This window comes from Portunus trituberculatus, chromosome 37, assembly GCF_017591435.1.
Source record: "Portunus trituberculatus isolate SZX2019 chromosome 37, ASM1759143v1, whole genome shotgun sequence".
Lineage (NCBI taxonomy): Eukaryota > Metazoa > Arthropoda > Malacostraca > Decapoda > Portunidae > Portunus > Portunus trituberculatus.
The window spans coordinates 20,071,836-20,086,835 of NC_059291.1; the positions used below are offsets into that span (position 1 = coordinate 20,071,836).

Genomic DNA, 15,000 nt, shown 5'->3' on the forward strand with positions numbered 1-15,000 from the left:
TCATCATTGCAATGTTGTGTATCTTGCTATCTTCTATTGTTATTTGCACGCTAACTGGTCTCTAGATCTTGCTAACTGCATGCCTCTCTTCCTACCGTGACTTTGTTGCACATGAATTTCTACTTTCTATAACCTCTATTCTCTCCACCTGTAATCCAAGAGTTAAACAGTATTCCCACTAGTTCATCCCTTTCCTTTTTCCGGTAAACTGTGGAATTCCCTTCCTGCTTTTGTATTTTCTCCCTCATTATGACGACCTCTTTCAAGAGAGGGTTGAATAAGACACATTATTCTAAATCAGTGGTTCCCAGCCTGTGGTACACGTACCATTAGTGGTACGCGAAAGTCTTTCAGGTGGTACATGAGCATGTGGGATTACATGGGAATTTTTTTTTTAATTAATTAAATTCTCAGAAAAATATCATTGCCTTACACAAGATATCTGGCATCGATCAGCTGGAGAAGTCCACTCAAATGCATCCCTCGCATTGAGTTGTGTTCCTTATTAGTTCATTTGTGTGTTCTGCTTGTGAATACATTGGCAACTGCTGGATATGAATAAATATATATAAACTAATAGTAATAATAATAAATACCATACACATACACAAGATAGAAAATTATGATAATGTTGCTTTCTGGTTGCGAGATAACGCAAGTGTGAAGTACTTACAATACTTACTTAAGGCGGGTTCACACGTGTCAAAATGCGACTGAAATTGCAAGTCGCTAGAAGTATAGACTGATGTTGAATAAGAACACGTTCATACATAGTGACTGGGAAGTATCGACTGACCCCTTCTAGTCGGAACACGTTCATACATAGTGACTGGGAAGTATCGGCTGGTTGGCGACAAGTGAGTGTAAACAAACAGCTACCCAACAAGATGTCTCCTCTGCTGACGATGACGATTGCATCAAATTAAATCATCACAAGTATTCAGTCCTCACCTCCAACAACACCCTGCATTCAAAAAGTGCATTGAGGGAAGCAGTCATCTGTAGAATTCACTTTTAGGATCCAAGATGTGCTCTATATCCCTCATCAACTCAAAAATCTTCTCTACATCGACACCACATTTTCAAGTCTTTCTCCGTGACGTCACAACGTAAACAAAGTCGCAAATCGACTGAATACGACCAACATGTTGGTCTTGTTTTGAGAATGTTTTTTCAGTTGCTACGCACCGATATTTAGCAGGAAACTCTGCTGACTTGCAATTTCAGTCGCTAATTGACACGTGAAAATTCGCCTCTCATGTTACGACATACTACTCTCCAAAACAAATGATCTGAAAACAAGATGTCTTACTTCAAAATATTCATTACAACTTCTATGCGTAACGCCCTAAATATGACCAACATAACTGTAAAAACAAGCATGGGGATGAAATTGCCTTTTGGGGAATTTGTTTGTGATATTGGGAGGAAAACTGCGATTAATAATAACATTACACTTCACTAAGCATATACCTACACGATACTGAAACAAAATTATGAATGGACATATGATATTACACTATATAAAAAGAACCTTAGATTATGTTGTTGCAAAACTAGCGGGAGGAAAGCGAGCATGCAGCAGGAAGTAGAGCGGCGGAGGTGGCGGAGGCGGTGGAGGGGGTTGGCACGTGACCGTCCGCTCGCGTGGTTTGCTTGTCAGGGTACAAAGAGACGGGAAGAAGGGATGGCCGAGATGGCGTGGCATGTTAAAATTTAAGTCATGTCATTTTTTTCTTTCTTTCTTTTATTGGGGATGGTGACCTAAAACGTTATATAGTAAAAATGTTATGTAAACTGATTCGTTATACAATCACGTGATCTCTCTTATGAGCCGTTTTAAAGGGTCCATTCATAGTGCAAATCAAGAACATGACATTGTAACTGCTAAAAACTTGTGTATGTGTGTATATATATATATATATATATATATATATATATATATATATATATATATTTTTTTTTTTTTTACGTCTGGTTATTCAAAAGACCAGGTATACGGGGACAAATACGTAGCGCTATACGTATGACTTTCCACTTTTAAATATTATCTTATGGGACACTTCCTTTAGGCTCAAAGTAAGGTTAACATCCAATAATTGTATACATCGGACTACGAGAACAGCCAATGATTTATCCGTCAGACACAGTAGATCAGTAAACACACACATAGAGTGGCTCCATTGCTAAGATACAATAAGTTAAATTACAAGATAACAATGAATAGGAAAACGTGAGCAGGGAAATGTCATGGTGCACTTTACATAAGGTGGGAAGGCGGACCAGCGGTTCTTGACTCGCTTTGGCAACTCTCCCGTCCCGCCAGTTACATATGCACCTGCCCGCTCGGGCCGCTCCAGCTAGCACTACTCGTTCCATAATTCTTCCTATTCATATACTTCCAGCTCTTCAATATCATCCCAAAAAGTGTTAACATGTGAAAGCCTTTCATAACAGCAAAGGTTTAACAGAACGAACGTGATCTATGCTTGAACGTGCTACGTGCAGTCTGATCAACCTTACGTAAACATAACGCTCTCAGGCCTTGCTGCGGAGCCTCCACTCTTACTTTCCACTCATTGATCCACTACTGGCGATTACATAAAGATACACCATAAGAAACCATGCTATGATTATGACAAATTAGGGATGTGCACTTACCACTTTTGAAGGCTTTAATGTAAGCTTCGAGAGCTTTCTCCAGCTGTTGGTTCTGAAAGTATTTGTTTCCTTCCGTCCGTAGCTTGACTCCATCCACCTCCTGCTGCCACCAGCGACTCACTAAGGTCGCCACTAATACATTAGGTTTCACGTTAGAAATACCTTTATCTTTGAACTTATACTGACAAACTCTACACATTCTAAGTTGTTCTTTAAGTAGGCATTTTCGGCAGTAGGTGTGGCCGCACACAAGAGTGAGAGGTTCGTGGAGCACACCCCAGCAAACTGGGCACGAGAATACATTTCTGGTGGGAGGAGGACCGTTCTCTTTCCAGTTTAACCTTAAATAATCCACTATTTTGCTAATCACTTGATACAGTTTATCGGAATTCATATTGTATAACTTATAGGTGTGGAATAGCAGTTCCAAACTCTCTACAATTTGCCCCTTTTCCGCAAACAAAGTTGCATAAGATACATAAATCTCCTGCTTTGGTCCCTTTTCTTTCAGAATTTTATCAAACATTTCACTGCTTAGAATACCGCCGATGGCTGACTTTTCACTACCTCCATTCACTGCACTCATCTTGGCGGGTGATGGGCAACCCTGTAGCTTCAATTCCAAGTCATCTCAACACAATGACGTCCACAGCTGCCGACAGTCCACCTTTACCATCCTCCACGACAACTGGTGGATTACTGAGAGTGAGCGAGCCTGACGTTTGGACTCCCCCCCACTTCCCTCACGTGTGGCTCCTCCCTCCCTCCCACCCTCCATCTCCCGCTAGCCTCGCCGCGGATCCCATCGCCACCCTCCAAGTTCAAATTACGCTCAAGACCGTCCAGGTAAGAAAAGGACTAGTTCTTGATCTCTTCTATCTTAATTAATATACTTTGATTAAAATTTATAGTATTCCTAATCATGTAATGTAATGAAACTAATTATGTTTAACATAAGTAATCTAACATAAGTAATTGTGTTGGGTGACTGGAATGTTTCATAAACGGATTTGTCTTTCTAATGCTTCTTTTCGTTAGTTGGTACAGTGTCATCCTTGTAAGTATCGTTACGAATTCTAGAGTAGGTGAACATACTCACGCGCGCGCGAGCGCACGCACACACACACACACACACACACACACACACACACACACACATCGTTGTGTAAGTAACGTTATGAAAAGATAAAAGCTATTTCACATTTATTTGGTTAATTATACATTTTGCATAATTCAGTTATGAAAAAAATACTGAGTGAGGACACACACACACACACACACACACACACACACACACACATGGGTCTCTCTTGTTACCTGATTTATAAATTGGGACAATGTTAGCTCTTTTCCAGTCTTGGGGCACTACACCTTCCCTTAATAAGGCATCAATTACTTCACAAACATTTTCTGCCAGTTGCTCCCTGCATTCTCTTAAAATCCATCCTGATACCCCATCAAGATGTGGGACCTGATGAGGTATCAGGATGGATTTTAAGAGAATGCAGGGAGCAACTGGCAGAAAAAGTTTGTGAAGTAATTGATGCCTCATTAAGGGAAGGTGTAGTGCCCCAAGACTGGAAAAGAGCTAACATTGTCCCAATTTATAAATCAGGTAACAAGAGAGACCCATTGAACTATAGACCAGTGTCACTTACAAGTGTGGTAGCTAAGATGTGTGAGAGGGTGGTGAAGAATAGATGGACAGACTTCTTGGAGAAAAATGACATACTTTGTGAGTGTCAATTTGGTTTTAGAAAAGGGCGTTCATGCACGACAAACCTGATATGTTACTATTCGAGGGTGATAGATGTAATACAGGAAAGAGATGGTTGGGCTGATGGAATATATCTGGATTTAAAAAAGGCCTTTGATAAGGTACCACACCGGAGACTGATCTGGAAACTTGAAATGGTAGGAGGAGTGCATGGCAGTTTACTAAAATGGATGGAAGACTTTTGGTAGGAAGAGAAATGAGAACAATAATTAAGGACAGACCATCAGAATGGGGCTTGGTGGAGAGTGGAGTTCCACAGGGATCAGTGTTGGCACCAGTAATGTTCGCGGTCTACATAAATGACATGGTGGATGGGGTGTCCAGTTATGTGAGCCTATTTGCAGACGATGCAAAATTGTTAAGAAAAGTGAGATGTGACAAAGATTGCGAACTACTCCAGGAAGACTTGGACAGAATATGGAAATGGAGCTGTACATGGCAAATGGAGTTCAACACGACAAAATGCAAGAAAATAGAGTTTGGCAAGAGTGAAAGAAGAATCAGGAGTATGTACAAGATAGGAAATGAAGACATAAAACCAGTCATGAAGAAAAAGACCTTGGGGTGACAATTACCAATGACCTATCGCCAGAGAGACATATAAACAAAATAATTGGAGAAGTATTGAACTTATTGAGGAACATAAGAGTGGCGTTCGTATATTTAGATGAAGAAATGATGAAGAAAATAATTACTGCAATGATAAGACCGAGGCTTGAATATGCAACAATACAGTGGGCTCCGAACTTAAAGAAACACATAAGGAAACTAGAGAAAGTACAGAGGGCTGCAACAAAAATGGTGCCTGACTTAAGAGATTTGACTTATGAAGACAGACTGAACAGAATGCAACTTCCGACCCTGGAAAACAGAAGAGAAAGGGGAGACCTGATAGCAATATACAGAGTGATGATTGGCATGGAAAAATGGATAGGGAAGATCTGTGTATGTGGAATGAAAGAATGTCGAGAGGGCATGGGAAAAACTAAAATGGCCACTTATAGGAGAGATGTGAAAAAATATAGCTTCCCTCATAGAAGGGTGGAAGCATGGAATAGTTTAGACGTGGAAGTGGTCAACGCAAGGAATATTCATGATTTTAAGAAAAAGCTGGACATTAGTAGATATGGAGACGGGACAGTACGAGCATAGCTCCTTTCCCGTATGTTACAATTAGGTAAATACAATTAGGTAAATACACACAGGCTCAGTGGTTAGAGCGCTGGCTTCACAAGCCAGAGGACCGGGGTTCGATTCCCCGGCCGGGTGGAGATATTTGGGTGTGTCTCCTTTCACGTGTAGCCCCTGTTCACCTAGCAGTGAGTAGGTACGGGATGTAAATGGAGGAGTTGTGACCTTGTTGTCCCGGTGTATGGTGTGTGCCTGGTCTCAGACCTATCCCAAGATTGGAAATAATGAGCTCTGAGCTCGTTCCGTAGGGTAACGTCTGGTTGTCTCGTCAGAGACTGCAGCAGATCAAACAGTGAATTACACGTCATCTCGCTGTCTCCACGAGACATTATTTCATTTTTTCCTCATAATCCTCCGTTCAGTTTTGCGTATTTATCTCTCCATTAAAATATGTATAACATACTGTCGTATATGATGTTATTAAGAATTAGCATAGGCAAAATGTTTCATCATTCTCGGAATATGGAATATAGAATTTGTGTTAGCATTTCAGTATATTCTTTTCTTTGTTTATGAAATGTCGGCTGTATGGGAGAGAGAGAGAGAGAGAGAGAGAGAGAGAGAGAGTGTGTGTGTGAGTGTGTGTGTGTGTGTGTGCGGATATTCACCGTCGTCATGTTATCTTTATTTCTTGTTTTCTTTTACGATTATTTGGAAGTGCTTCTGTGGATATTCTCTCTCTCTCTCTCTCTCTCTCTCTCTCTCTCTCTCTCTCTCTCTCTCTCTCTCAATACTTAGAAAATACAAAAATATTATAAGCATTAATTGCACTTTTTTCCTTGTCTTAGTCTTTATCCTTGTCTTTTTTTTTTTTCTTCTTTTTTACATCTATGAAACACATAAGCTATAGTTAGACATGTAACACCAGCAGGAAAAGAAGGGGAGGGATAGGAAAGGTGGGATGATACACTTTTTTCTCGCACTATAGGCGTAGGGTGCAAATCAGTGCCCATGATTTTATAGAAGGAAAGCCATTTTGTCATGAAACGAAAATATGATAGGGATTATAAATATAGAGATATTCACTTCCTGTAACTGTAAGGGACAAGAAACATGCTACTGTATAAGTGCTTCCTGTTAACGTAACTGCAGTTGTTGCATCTCTTTTCATGTTGTATACCCACTAAGGTATCCTAAACCAGTGTGGTGTACCATCTGGCTTAACATAATGGATGACTAGCTGTTTTACAATGAAATCATATAGGCTGATGACGATGACGGTGCTGGTAGTGGTGGTAGTGCTCTGACCAGAACTGTCTCATGAGTCACGTGTTGGCGGGATGTGGGCAGTCCAGTGCATGCAATGCTTGGCTGCCTGCCTAAAAAGCGGTGTTGTTCCCACGCAGTAGTTTCAACAAGCTGTTTGTCACTGAAGGATTACCTTGTTGACAAAGACTGCACATTACTATTGCAATTACTGAGGACGTTACATAAATAACGATAAAAGAGAGTTCCATCGTCAGACGAGAAGGTACGGAAGTCCTGCAACGTGATGCCGTCCCGAGGGTTGACACGGGCTCGGTTTACGCAACCGCGCCCCGTGTTGGAGAGCCGGGAAGATTGTATATATACACGTGTTCGTGGCCGAGTGTGTGTGTGTGTGTGTGTGTGTGTGTGTCCACTGCAGATATAGAGTTGACGTCCTTTAAAATTACTCGGAATAAGGTCGGGGTGAGTGGGTACTGCGATCGGGTCTCGTGGTCTTCCTGCCTGTATATATGATGGTGCTGTCCGCAGTGGCTCTCTAGGCTCCATTCACTTCTACGTGCAAACAGATGGTTATTTTCAAAGCCTTTTTTTTCCTTCCCGACTCACCACCACACACCAGGTGTGTGCTGCGGGAAGAAAAAAAAAAAAAAAAACATACAAGTGGAACCATGCGTGCTTTGGGGTCCGAGAGGGGTCTCCAAGCACACGGGTTCGAATCCTGTCCACGGACCGAGTGTAGGTTGGGCTTCCTTGGGGCAACGGTTTCCTAGCGGGTGGGCTTTGAGTTAGGAGGTGCCCCAAAAAGTATCCTCTTTAGCCCATGAAATCCCGTGAAAAGCCCACATGGTATAAAAAAAAAAAAAGTTACGCAACCAGTCGCCCACGAGTAAAGAGAAGTATCTTGATTTTTCATTTTTATTTTGCTTGTTTTTTACTTCTCTCGTCAAAGATGCCAGGCCTCATAGCTGCAGTCTGCCATGCCTTCTATTTTTACACGCATGTCTTGTTTGTTTGTTTGTTTGTTTTTCTCGGCGCTAACATCGTGGATAGTGCAGTATGGGGAAGGTGGGATAAGACGGATTCATGGGGTAAGATGGAACTCCCTTTCTAAATCCAAGCATAAAGGGCGAGTTTCAAAATTTGACTCTAAGATGTCCACGTCGCCCAACAATAACATCACTGCCAATAGGCACGTTAAGTTTCCCTTGCGATTCAGAGAGAAAAATTTGTCATTTCATACAGTGCTGTTGTTATATGCACAAGGTAAGACGTTGCTTGTTTTATACTGAAATAATCATCATAATGATTTAGTACTTATGTTATACATGCCCATGAGTGTATACATGATATATAGATGCCATAAATTGGCATAGTAAACATAGATACTTTGGTAAACGTCTGACATTTACTAATGAGAGGGGAGGGGTGGGTTTGTTGTGCTAATTGCAAAAGCTGAGCTCATGAGCGATGTGCAGGGATAGATGATGATGATGCTGAGGAAGAGGTATTTGTGTGCGATTTATGTGCAGGGATAGATGATGATGAGGGAGGGTTTTTTTAATTTTGTTTTTTGTGTGTTTGTTCGTTTGATTTGTACCAATAGATTTGGCTCATGAGCAATGTGAAGGGATATGATGATGACGAGGAAGTGTGTTTTATCTGTGCTTTATGCCAATAAGAATTTGTTTCTTCATTTTCAGTTTGAGGGGTAAGATGGAACCCTGCTGCTGGTGGTCCATCTTACTCCATAATTTTGTTTTTGGCCCATTAAAAATTATTATTTTGTAAGATTTCGTGATTTATTGGTTTCCTTCAAAAACCGTGACCCGGATGTGAACTTCGAAGATAACATCCCAAAGCACCACCACAAACACAAACCCCAAAAAATCATATAAATGTGGTTTCTAGACTCAAGTGGAGGCCGCCGTGGTACAGTGGAACCATGCGTGCTTTGGTATCCTATGGGTCTCTAAGCTCACGGTTCGAATCCTGTCCACGGTCCGAGTGTAGGTTAGGCTTCCTCACTCGGGGCAACGGTTTCCTAGCGGGTGGGCTTTGAGATAGGAGGTACCCCAAAAAGTATCCCCTTCAGCCCAGAAATTCCCGTGAAAAGCCCACATGGTATAAATAAAAAATAAAAAAAAAAAAGTGGTCCGGCTTACCCCACCTTCTACACGTGTCCTATGATATTCGTATTGCAGTATAACCTATCTCTTTTAAAACTCAACACTATTCATTTATTTGTTTATTTGAATTTTATCAATTGATTTATTTATTTTCATTTTCCAGCCAGAAACTGATATAAAGACATGGATATCATAATGTTAAGTAGATCTGGAAAGTCGACTTATATAGTGGTTCTTGCAAGGGTATGTGTACAATGGGAAGTGTGGAACACCCTACGAATGACCACACTATGGTCTGACCGTTTTATGAAGATCACTTAAGCGTTGGTTTTTTCGGGGATTTCCCGGCCTGCGGCGCTGCCAAACCTTGTGCTGGGCAAATTAAGGGATTAGAGCCTATGGCTCAATGAGAACCTTGCTTCTCACACACCACCTCTCTCTCTCTCTCTCTCTCTCTCTCTCTCTCTCTCTCTCTCTCTCATCTTGGGTGGTAGAGGGAGAGGAAGTGACCCATGGATTAACACGGTCACTTTGACCTGTGACCTCACTCGGTTACCCAAAGGGATGTGACAACGCTCGGAGGAAACGTTGTCAAGTATTGTTGTGTTTGCAAAAACAATGCAAAATATATTTAAAAATAAACACAAATTACTCAAACTTGCCTTTCTAGAGCATCACAATGTATATGTACTACAACACCATTCAGTTACCAAGTATTAAGTACCTGACTTGAGGTGCATATTGGTGCATGTGTTGGACAGTGCCGCAGGCCGGGATATCCCCGAAAAAGCCAACACTTAGTGATCTTCATAAAATGGTCAGACCTAGGCAAAGAATGTACGTACAAGAAGGAAGTTATGGTATGAGTCAAAATTTGGAGAACAGCGATGGTGCTGCCATCTGTTAGGAGCGAGCACTTTCATAGAAAACGATTTCAGGAGTAACGTATGAAGATTTCTCCCATGCTTTCCCCACCCCCTATTTTTCCCTGCATTCTCTCGTGGTTATGAACTTATAAGGGAAATAAAACATGTTTAAATATATATATATATATATATATATATATATATATATATATATATATATATATATATATATATATATATATATATACGTTTTTTTTGTTTTTGCCACAAAGGCAACAACTGCTGTGCCTTGTTTGTTGCTGTTGGTATTCAGGCCGCGAAGATCTATGGATCCGTATGAGCCCTGGGGTAGTCCTGTGTGGGTATCACAGGCGTGGTAACTGGCCGGTCTTCCTCAAGAAGGCAAAGGTAAGGCGAAGGACAGCAGGTTGCCGTGAGGGGTGGACATGGACGCCTGAGGCCGCCAGGAGGGTGGGTAGGTCGAGTGTTGTGATGGGCAGGGCGGAAAGCCGTGAGCGTGGTGCAGTGTGGTGGGTGTGGAAGCGTGAGCAGTGGAGCAAGAAATGTTCGATGGTCTCAGAGGACAAAAGGACAAAAGTGGTCACGAGACAGACGTAAGCGGTGCAAGTGAGTACTGAGCGTGGTGTGGTCCAGGCGGAGGCGGTTGATGGCTGCTGTGGCTTGCCTTCCTTCCCGTTACTGACTGACTGTTTGAAGACAAACCATTGTTTCTTTCTCTTCATACTACATCGAAATCTGCAAGTCTCATGAGCTCTTTTTTTTTTTTCTTTGTTTACTTTTTCTTCTGCAGCGTCCGCCTTGGCTAAAAAAAAAAAATAAATGAAAAAAAAAAAAAAAAAAAAAAAAAAAAAATATTAATATACTGTATGCGTTCTTCTACATTTAGCATTTTTAGACTGCAGTATTGACATGTAAAATTTAAAGCAAATTATTATTGAAAGCAAGTCTGGAGATACTATGCAAGAAGAGGTCACGTGTTCGTGTGTCTGAGTGAAGGGACTACACATGCCGACGCCGGGAACAGCACGCGAAGGCTGCTGTTCCATCTGTTCCCAAGATCTATTAGATCAGTGGTTACCAAACTGGGGTAAATTCCCCCTGGGGGGAAATTTGAAGCTACCAGGGGGGAAATAATTACACTAACCATTAACTAAAAAAATCTCAAAGTCAAATCAAAAGTCCTTTTATTTGTTACTAACCGATCTCTATGACTATGCTTAATTGTTACTATAGTCTGACCAGTCTTAATTTACGGCCATGGGGGGGCGAGCGTCTCTGTACAGTGTTGTCACGTTTTCACTACTGTTCTGTTAATCTCTCTCTCTCTCTCTCTCTCTCTCTCTCTCTCTCTCTCTCTCTCTCTCTCTCTCTCTCTTACTAAAGAATCAAAGGCAAGCAGAGAGTCATTTATAATTATATATATATATATATATATATATATATATATATATATATATATATATATATATATATATATATATATATATATATATAATTATAAATGACTCTCTCTGCTTGCCTTTGATTCTTTAGTAAGAGAGAGAGAGAGAGAGAGAGAGAGAGAGAGATTAACAGAACAGTAGTGAAAACGTGACAGACAACACTGTACAGAGACGCTCGCCCCCCCATGGCCGTAAATTAAGACTGGTCAGACTATAGTAACAATTAAGCATAGTCATAGAGATCGGTTAGTAACAAATAAAAGGACTTTTGATTTGACTTTGAGATTTTTTTAGTTAATGGTTAGTGTAATTATTTCCCCCCCGGTAGCTTCAAATTTCCCCCCAGGGGGAATTTACCCCAGTTTGGTAACCACTGATCTAATAGATCTTGGGAACAGATGGAACAGCAGCCTTCGCGTGCTGTTCCCGGCGTCGGCATGTGTAGTCCCTTCACTCAGACACACGAACACGTGACCTCTTCTTGCATAGTATCTCCAGACTTGCTTTCAATAATAATTTGCTTTAAATTATATATATATATATATATATATATATATATATATATATATATATATATATATATATATATATATATATATATATATATATATATATATATATATATATATATATATATATATATATATATATATATATATATATATATATATATATATATATAAGTGAGTGGCACGAGGTCAGTCACGTCGCCACCACAATGTGTCAAGGCCACCAGCTGGGTGTGGAAGAGTTGCCGCTCACAAGTGAAAAATGCTTCTTTTTTTTTCACTTAGGTATTGGCATATACCTACTATTTTGTAAAAATAGAAACTACACATTAGCTTGGCTTACGAATTATGAATGCGATTATGCCTCACCCTTGAAATTACTGTAAAAGCCAGTAAATGTGAGCATTTTATCTTATAATTATAGCAACATCTGGTACTACAAGGTGAGGCTATTCGGCCTGGCCAGGCTGGGTTCATCAGTATTGCCGCCACTCACAAGACTTCTACTATTTTTTTTTTTTTTACTTTGGATAATAGATTATTTCTTTTTTCCATGCTCATTATCTTATATCTGTAACGCTGATATTATTACACACCCTAAACATACGCTAAGTACCATTATAAGTTACTACAGTTGATATCAGCAACACTGTTGAATATGTATGCCATGTTTGTATGGTACTATATAGTTTTTTATGCATATGATGGTTACTGTTGATTCAGCCATCTATATACACAAGTCGAAATTTTATACATCTGAATTGATGGTATTTGCGATGCCTTGTATACCAATAACTTCCATTTCACATCGCATTTTTTGGAAACGTGGCAGAACTGTAGAGTTCCCCTCGCCCTCCCCATAGCCGTAAATTAAGCTCGGTCAGACTGCTTTATATCCACTTTACTCTGTAACTATAAGTTTATCAGTATATTTATACATTTGAAAAATAAATTAGTAAATAGTCTCAGTGTGTTTTAACTGTTCTTTCTCTCAAACACATGAAGGGGGAAATCTAGATGGTTGAACTGGCTGCAAGGCGAAATGACAGAAAAAAGTTTGGGAACCACTGTAATTAGATGGTCTCTTGACATGTCGGATGCGTCACCCACTTAACGCCTATCACTCTTTGATGGTACTTTTTTTTTTATACCATGTGTAGATTTGAAGCAATAGTTGTCACTCTGTTTTAGATTAAGTAGAAATATGTCAATATACGGGCCACTATGGATAAATTTTGGAGAAAGCATTGTTGCAAAATTCACATGTATTTCTTTGCCCGAGATCTGAACAAAGGTCTAAATTTGCTGCGTCCATAATTTTGACGTTTGTCAGCAAAGTAAAGTAATATTTGTAGCATAGGGAATGCATATAAATTGAGTCTTTAATATAATAGAAAGACTTTGCTGAAACCTATCAAACATTGATTGAAATACTTATCATGCAAATGTATATCCATCAAACTTTGCCATAACTCATCATTATAGGCTACGCACTGTATGTATGTACATAGGAAAGTTTCTCTCTCTCTCTCTCTCTCTCTCTCTCTCTCTTTTGGTGGTGGTGGTTCGGGGAAGTGGACGGGGTTTGTGACGCCGTCACGCCAGTGCCTTTACGTACTACATGAGCATTACCACAACCCATCATCGAAAACCAGTTCTATCTACAAATCGACGAACTAGCTATCTACTTGCACTACAGGTGGCCTTGGGATGTTGGAATCCACCGTGAAAACATAACATAGCAACAAGGATTATGAACATATATTTGCTCTCTCAGCAAACTAAGCACTCCAACTATAAATGTGAAAAAACAACATCACGGGATCATCAAGATAGTATATCATGAAGGTTATCGTGTAATTAAGCTAAATCTATGGTTCCATAGATGTTTTTATCAAGAGCATCATAAACGGTATTAATCATACTTTTGTGTTGTATCACCAAAGAAATGGTTGCTGAAAAATCTCAAGTTTATTAGCATTTTCTTTATATGTGAAATTGAAATATGTTGGTCTCTAGCTAACAAACCGACAATTAATTGAGTTTTAGGAGTTTTGATAAATTGTACAGACAGTACATGCCAAATGTCACTGAGTCTACAATATTACGAACCATTGCATGAACCCAATGTCTAAAAATAATATTTTCCACATTTCAAGTAATTGAATGATACAGGTTGATTTATGCGAGTCCACACTGTACCACATAGATACACACTGTACTGTACAACTAAACATTGACACTATGTTTGCTTCTACTGAAGGAACCATGATTATGTGTCAGCTACGATTGTTATATAACTAACAATACGATTAGGTTTATTCAAACTATATCTTGATCAGAGAATGAAGCCATCAACCACGTTTGACGTACACTTGGGAAAATAAGATAAATGCAATGGAATTATGTGACGTCTTGTCCTGCTAACTCCTTGAAATGATAATGATGATGATGTTGTTGTTGTTGTTGTTGTTGTTGTTGGTGGTGGTGGTGGTGGTGGTGGTGGAGGCGGTGGTGTCGTTGTGATAATAATGATAATAATAATAATAATAATAATAATAATAATAATAATAGTGATAATAATAATAATAAAGATAATAATAATGATAATAATGATAATAATTATCATCATCGTCATTATTGTAAAAACAAAAGCAGCAACAGTAATTTCTATTACGTACTATCATTATCGGTTGTAGTAGTAGTAGTAGTAGTAGTAGTAGTAGTAGTAGCAGTAGTAGTAGTAGTAGTAGTTGCTGTTGTTGTTGTTCTGTCATATAATTTTAATAATAATAATAATAATTATTATTATTATTATTATTATTATTATTATTATTATTATTATTATTATTTATTTATTTATTTTTTTTTATTATTATTATCATCATCATCATCACCATTATCATTGATATTATTGTTATTGGATCTAGTCTTTCCATTACATATACTGTCTTGGTCTAGCTACTGGCTACAGCCGGTATTCTCGGATGGCAAGGCGGCGGTACATGTGAAAGGAGTTCGAGAATGGTGACATAACACTCCCTTCCCTACTCCCTTGCTCCCTCGCGCGGTGCTCCTTTCCTCCCATGTACCCGCATTGTGGGTTGACTCGCTAACGGATGGTTGACACACAGTGGAGGCTCTATGGCCGTAACTACGGCTAAAAAGGGATAAGCACAAAATACAGAATTATGTCTA

The 15,000-nt window shown here is 39.5% G+C and overlaps 1 protein-coding gene across 1 annotated transcript in view; it reads right to left on the reverse strand.

The window, feature by feature from the left end:
• LOC123514152 (LON peptidase N-terminal domain and RING finger protein 1-like) overlaps positions 1–3,372 on the reverse strand; it is a 36,056-nt gene extending 32,684 nt beyond the window's left edge. The window contains exons 1-2 of the mRNA XM_045271801.1: positions 2,612–3,372; positions 952–999 (exon numbers count right to left, since the gene is read on the reverse strand). Coding sequence (XP_045127736.1) covers positions 952–999; positions 2,612–3,247 — 684 coding nt within the window. The 5' untranslated portion in view covers positions 3,248–3,372. The remainder of the gene's footprint in view (positions 1–951; positions 1,000–2,611) is intronic.
• Between the last annotated feature and the right edge of the window lie 11,628 nt (positions 3,373–15,000).